The sequence below is a fragment of the Ascaphus truei genome, chromosome 6, assembly GCF_040206685.1.
Source record: "Ascaphus truei isolate aAscTru1 chromosome 6, aAscTru1.hap1, whole genome shotgun sequence".
Classification (NCBI taxonomy): Eukaryota; Metazoa; Chordata; class Amphibia; order Anura; family Ascaphidae; genus Ascaphus; species Ascaphus truei.
The window spans coordinates 127,846,289-127,853,768 of record NC_134488.1 but is presented as its reverse complement, the minus strand read 5'-3'; the positions used below and the strand labels follow the sequence as shown (position 1 = coordinate 127,853,768).

The window sequence follows — 7,480 nt, the reverse complement described above, 5'->3', positions numbered from 1 at the left end:
GGGGTCCAATATGGTGTACTAAGGAAGGAAGGAATGACTCAGGCTCCACCATGGCATGTACAGACTATGGAAATAGAGAGGTTACAGATGGAAAGGAGAGAGAGAAATGTGAGGGCACAGAAGTCGGACAGAGGAATGTGGGGACACAGGACATTGTTAGAGAGGCACATGGGAACTGAGGAATGGGATATCTGGGAGGCACAGGCAAGAAAGAGGGACATGAGAGGGGGAGGAGATGGACAGCAATGGAGAGAGAGGAGGGCATCATGTTTGAAAAAGATGGGCAAATATGGAGGGTAGAGATATATTTATATGATGGGTAGGAGAGAGAAGAGGCATACGTATGTGTTAAAATGAGGAGAGAAAGATGTGGGGGGGGGGGTGGGTAAGGGGAGTAGTATTAGAGAGAGATGTGAGTGGACAGGAGTGAAACAAACAAGTAGTGAGATACATCAGAAGGCTTAAAGTATTAACATACTGTATGTGAAGGTGCAAGAATGTTACCGTTAGAATAAGAGAGAGAAGGAGAAGAGTAACGTGTATGTTGTGCAGGAAGACACAGCAACGTGTTGCAAGAGTATGAATGTGAGTAGAGGAGTGTGCTAGTGCGACTGGGTAACTAGTTACTGTATACACTTAAATTACAAAAATTTGGATATTTTCTGGAGCTGTACAGTATGTTTTGCAAAGCAAAAGCTCTAACAGTAGTCACGTTGTTTTCCCAGTAAATGTGATGCCATGCTCTGTGTGCTACACACAGAAGGGGGAGCACCCGCACAGCTGGGAAGTAACAGAGTGAGGTGCTCACTAGGTAGGGTAGAAATGCATACAGAAGAGAAAAGAAACCTAGTATGTGGGCACTCAATCACAGCAAGAGGGTTATGATAATATTAAAATATTCTTTATTGTCATCAATGAATATAAAATAAAGGGGTTTAAAATCAGATCAAACAGCATAGACTGACTTGTGATCAAAATAACATTGCTGTATCAGCTCTGTTGATTGTACATATGGGAGATAATGTGACAAGTAATCAAAATCTCATACTGTAGATTAACAGCCTATTATGAATCAGCGTGTAAGGGGCCAATAATTGAAACTGCTGTATGTTAACTGCCTCAAAAGCCAGTCGTATCAATGTTGTAATATATATGTAGCTAGATAATTCTGAGCTACAAAGAGAAGGTGAAACTGCTACAAATAATGGTAAATGCAGATACACCTCCGAGTGTATGAAGATACAAAAACGGCAGATGTGCAGTGTCCAATTAATATTTGGGTACTGCCTAGCAGAGAATGTCTCCCTCCGTGGGAGCACACAACCGCTATGCCTTCAGCAGGGAACGAGGTACAATCACTGCTGCGGAAGGTATGACATGTGAGAGTAAAAATCATATGTCAAAATCAAAGAGGCAGTAAGTGTCTATAGGAGATTATTGTCCTAATGTATTTGATAGGTTAAATCCCAGCTGCATGTAGTAACAGCATCATAGCCCAGTGTAAGTGAGCAGCTGTGCTGTGGAGTATTTATGGATTACATCCAATCACCCGACAATTCCCAGCTGGTAGTAGAAGCAGACCCACGGCAGATGTATGATCCCGTGAATAAATACATTTGACAGCTACCCGCAAAATCCCCCCAAGATGTTGACAGAACGATAAGATGAATTATGCATAAATAGCATGCGGGAATCACCAGGTAAGGTATTTCTCGGGCATATTAAAAAAACAGCAGGTTATGCAACCATTCTTTATGGGCAAGCTACCCAGCTACCTGAACAAGCTCCTCACCCCTACCACAAGAAGCACTTATCACCAGAGATCTGACTCCAAAAGACTGTTCATGGTCCCAAGGCTCAACAAAGTATCCGGATGTTCCTCCTTCTCTTACCGTGCACCCCAAAACTGGAACAACCTACCAGAGACTCTCATATCCACCACCAGCTTAAGTTCTTTCAAATCTAAGGCTGTCTCACACTTTAATCTGGTCTGTAACTGTTTCATTCGCCCATAACATCTATTTTCTTTAACTGTGCATGCAATGTCTTGTATATAATGTATACTTTGTTCATTTATGTAACTGTACTTGTAACCATGTATTATATCTCTTAACTCTGTGCCCAGGACATACTTGAAAACGAGAGGTAACTCTCAATGTATTACTTCCTGGTAAAATATTTTATAAATAACCATGTTACAATATAGAACACTATCTCCTGAATGCAATGCCCCCTACATCAGCACTGATCATAATGGCCATACTCCCCCACACACGCGGGACGCCATCACTGTGACCGCAACATTCACTGATATTGATCTACAGTGGCGGCCGCCTTTACTCTCATGCAGCGCTTTAGAATAAAGCTGCCCGGGACAGTAAGTTGCGGAGTCCCTGCGTTCTATAGTATTACAATACGATCCTGTGTGCAGCAATACAGCTTCACAGGATCTCCCTATATAGGGGACCTTTATTTTATCCTGCTGTTTTACCTAGGCATGCCCTCGAGCACATCAGCATTGATATATTATGATCAGTGCTGATGCAGGGGGCATTGCATACAGGAGATAGTGTTCTATATTGTAACATGGTCGCATACTCTGCTGTTTTTTTAATACTGAGAAACAAGGAAAGGATCCCACAAGATGCACTCACTGGGGGTAGAGCTCAAAATAAATAAATTTTATTAATGATAACAAGAAAAAAACAATCTAATTAAAACCTGATATCCTGGCGCATGTTTAGGCACAGCGGAGTGTGGAATGCTTGATATAAGTCTATGCCTGGGTATTAACACTGTATGAGTGATCCAGGATAAGGACTAGTAGCTATGTTCATATATAATTATCCCTGATTATGCTGCAGTCATGATGTTGCTAAGCAGGTAATAACAAATGTTTGCTCAAAAAACGACTTTTGTTCTGCTGCATGTGGGTATGAAGGGGTTAACCAATTGTCCCACTTTGTCATGGATGTTAAGCAAGCTGTAGTGATCGCTTAGGCAGCTTTCTGGAGTCAGAGGCAATGATTCATTTGCTCCCCATAGCTCAGAGTGTGTATCAAAAAGTGCCAGGAGGTAAACAGTTAACCTACTTGGCCAAAGATACCAGACAGGCAGTAATGATCGTGTGTGTGTAGCAGCTTGCTGGAGTCAGACGCTGCGAGTGATTCTGCCACACACTGCAGAGTGTATGGCAGGGGAGTGCCTGAATCGCCGAGTGCAGGGATTTATAGTGAGATGAACAGGAAAGCAATCCTAGCTAGTGGGATCCACAACTGGCCCACATCTTTTTTAGCTAATTGTACTCCACTCTGTGAACCGTACTGACCACACTACTAGCTAGTGGGTCGCGCTGATGACGTCACACAGGACGTCTCACCCGACACGTGTTTCGTTCCTGACTGGAACTTCTTCGGGGGTGGGCGGGTCTATGCTCCCTGCAGCCTTTTATGTACTCTGGTTGTCATGGTAACCCAGTAGCATCATCATGACAGAGTATGTAATGACAAGCAAAGGGGAAAAGGTGATCTAGGCAGGGAAACAAGGTTAAAAAACGGGTCCTATTAACCCATGAAAACAGGTTAAAAAAACATACAAGTTGAAAGCTCATGAAGAGATACTGTCAGAGGCAAATTAATAAGCACATAAGTTGTAATTGAGTTTCTTTGAGTGTGTTGAATGGTAGACTGTATTCAATAAAACAATAATCTCACAGGGGAGATTGTGTGGCAGGCTCTTATTTCAACAGGAAGGAGGGGGGTGAGGGGGGGGGGGGAAGGGGGGGGGAAAAGAAGGGGGGGGGGAAGGGGGGAAGAGAGGGGGGGGGGGAAGGATAGAGGGCTACAGAAAGGGGGTGTATACAAAACCCTCATTCAAACCCCCAGGAGATAGGGTCCCCAAGGTGTATATCCACCTAGACTCTTTTCTCAGTAGAGCATTGTCTAGATCCCCCTTACGTATCCCCAATTTCACAAGGTCAATCCCATGGAAAGATAGATTGGAGACATCCCCCCCATGGGCAGAATTAACATGTCTGGCAACGGGTACGTCCTTTTTAGTGTTAACGGTGCTAATGTGTTCCAGAATCCTTCGTCTAAATTCACGTGATGTCTTCCCAACATATTTTGTACCGCATTTGCATGTTATCAGATATATAACTCCCTCTGTTTTACAGTTAATGAAATTTCGCATACCGTATTGTTTATTACTATGCGAGCCATTAAACTGTTTTGAGGTATGTATATATTTACATGCCTTGCATGCACCACACTTGAAGGTCCCAGTTATCCTGCTGCTGTCTAGCCATGTTGTGTTGTCATGGCCTTGATAGTGGCTGTGTACCAGACAGTCCGCAAGATTGCGTGGGCGTCTATATGTAATAGACGCCAAGGGGTTTAGAACCTTTCTAAGGTCGTTATCCGCCAGAAGGATGTGCCAATGTTTGTTCATGGAGTCTCGAATCTCTCTCCATTGTTTGTTGTAGGTGCCTATCACCCTGATGGGTTGGGTGCCCTCATGTTCTGCTTTCTTGGCATACAGTAGTGTTCCTCTATCTGTGCGTTTTGCCCGTTTATATGCTTTGTTAACACAGGATCGACTTTTTTTAATACGCCCGAGAAATTGCGGGTAGCTGTCAAATGTATCTATTCACGGGATCATACATCTGCCGTGGGTCTGCTTCTACTACCAGCTGGGAATTGTATGCTGAAGGCATAGCGGTTGTGTGCTCCCACGGAGGGAGACATTCTCTGCTAGGCAGTACCCAAATATTAATTGGACACTGCACATCTGCCGTTTTTGTATCTTCATACACTCGGAGGTGTATCTGCATTTACCATTATTTGTAGCAGTTTCACCTTCTCTTTGTAGCTCAGAATTATCTAGCTACATATATATTACAACATTGATACTACTGGCTTTTGAGGCAGTTAACATACAGCAGTTTCAATTATTGGCCCCTTATACTCTGATTCATAATAGGCTGTTAATCTACAGTATGACATTTTGATTACTTGTCACATTATCTCCCATATGTACAATCAACAGAGCTCATACAGCAATGTTATTTTGATCACAAGTCACAGTCTATGCTGTTTGATCTGATTTTAAACCCCTTTATTTTATATTCATTGATGACAATAAAGAATATTTTAATATTATCATAACCCTCTTGCTGTGATTGAGTGCTCACATACTAGGTTTCTTTTCTCTTCTGTATGCCTGCTCTGTGTGCTTCTGTTCTGCAGGATTCCTGGGCATGTGCAGATAATGCAAAGTATTGTAGGTGTTATAAATACAGATTTGGATATCTTCTTCCAGCACATTAATTAAAGTGAGGCAAAGTCAAATTGCAGATGATGCTTAATTATCACAGAAATGAAATGTTCACAAAATAAGGACAGACTAAAAAATCTGATTCCCTTCCTCTTCCTCACTTAAAGTGCCAGCTAATAACTATGTGAAGAATGGATTAACATGCCCAAGCTGCGTCTCCGCAAACTCTGACTGGTGTTACCCTTCGGATACCATACAGTGCACAGGGGATGAGAAGAAATGTCTAATCCAATCTACAAAAATATCAGGTAATCACAATATGGTTTTATTCACTGACTATTGCTTTCATTTCACTGGTTCTTTACACAATAGCCACATTGTACAGATACTCCGCTGCACAAACAATGCTCAGTATCTTACTGTACTAGGTTACACAATAATGTATTTCTGTTTATTGTTATTTATATAGTACTAACAATGTACACAGTACTTTATAAATGAGTTAACACAGTACAGGGAATTAGAATGCAATTAGTGCAGCAAACAAGAAATAGGAAACGTAAATCCGGCACCAGAGAGACCACAACTGAAATAATTAAACTTTAGACATTGCACACTGCTAACTATACTTCAAAAATGTTAGGTCTGATCATCAGACCTAGGGCAGGCAACCACACACTCAACCCAGGGAGATTTCATCACGGCGCTGAATATTCTTGATCTTGGAGATGATGGCACGAGCTCGGGAAGCAGGTTTTTTTTTTTTTGTTTTATTGAATGTTTTTATTCATACATATTATTAATTTGCAGAGTTACTTTTCGGAAAATAACAAACCCCCCTTTCATTACGGCAACCCATACATTTTGTTAATACATTTAATATTTCAACATTCAAATACATTTTATAATACAGAAAAACCTTTCCCCTCATTAACTGGCACCCTATGCAGGGACAAACACCTGTCCTGTTTTCCCTCATCCAACACATTCTCTCTCTTTCCAGCTCGCACACTCCCCATATGCTTTTCCTCCGATGGTCTCCCAGCGGAGGGGAGCACCGGCCCGCCTCTTCTCTCCGATACTCCACCAAACGGACCCTCATAGCACATTATTGCTCCTCACAATTACTTTCCCCCTTTCCGGGAAGCTTTCTTTCTCTCTCCCTCTGGTAAGAGCATATGGGGTCCCCCCCTACACTCTCACCACACTCACATTACTCTCATACTCCCTTTCACTCCCAAAACACCCCCTCAATTTCTCAATTTATTAACACATCAACATTTTCACCTTTTTTTTTTCCTTCTATATTTTTCTATACATTTTCCACAAACAATAATACATTTTCCTATCCCTTTACAGATAATCCAGATAATATTTCTCCTCTCCCCACCCTTTAATACATTTTTAACCATTTTATTCCACACTTTTGGTTTCCACAATTCTCTTCCTTCATTTTCCCCCAACCTCTTCCCATCCAACAGATAATATGTATACATTTTGCTCAGAACAACTCTGGGAGCACAGAAACACAAGAGTCGCTGCTTTCCAACTTCAGTTTATTGTAGCATGCACAGAATATTTATGGAGGAACAGAAGAAAAGGGGGTTGGATTACAGATCCATACATTCCTAAGGAAAAAGAAAGCTATAAACCTCAAGTTTCGTTTCTCTTAGAAACTCTTAAGTTTCGTTTCTCTTAGAAACTCTTAAGTTTCGTTTCTGCTGAAGACACTGTGTTTCATTTCTGCTGAAGACACTGTGTTTCATTTCTGCTGAAGACCATAGGTTTCATCTCTGCTGAGGACCCTAGGTTTCATTTCTGCTGAGGACCCTAGGTTTCATTTCTGCTGAAGACCCTAGGTTTCATTTCTGCTGAGGACCCTAGGTTTCATTTCTGCTGAGGACCCTAGGTTTCATTTCTGCTGAGGACCCCAGGTTTCATTTCTGCTGAGGACCCTAGGTTTCATTTCTGCTGAGGACCCTAGGTTTCATTTCTGCTGAGGACCCTAGGTTTCATTTCTGCTGAGGACCCTATGTTTCATTTCTGTTGAAGACTCTAGGTTTCATTTCTGCTGAAGAAAACTAGAGCATACAATAGATCATATAAAAAGGACAAAACTAACATATTATTTTTAACCCTTTCAAAAAACATTGTCCACAAAAATTAAGGATTACACCTGAATTATTAAAAACCCAATCCCAATATG

The 7,480-nt window shown here is 41.7% G+C and overlaps 1 protein-coding gene across 1 annotated transcript in view; it reads left to right on the top strand.

The window, feature by feature from the left end:
• The window catches only part of LOC142497880 (uncharacterized), a 241,803-nt gene that overhangs the window by 117,093 nt on the left and 117,230 nt on the right, over positions 1-7,480 (top strand). Inside the window, exon 8 of the mRNA XM_075606279.1 lies at positions 5,442-5,582. Coding sequence (XP_075462394.1) covers positions 5,442-5,582 — 141 coding nt within the window. The remainder of the gene's footprint in view (positions 1-5,441; positions 5,583-7,480) is intronic.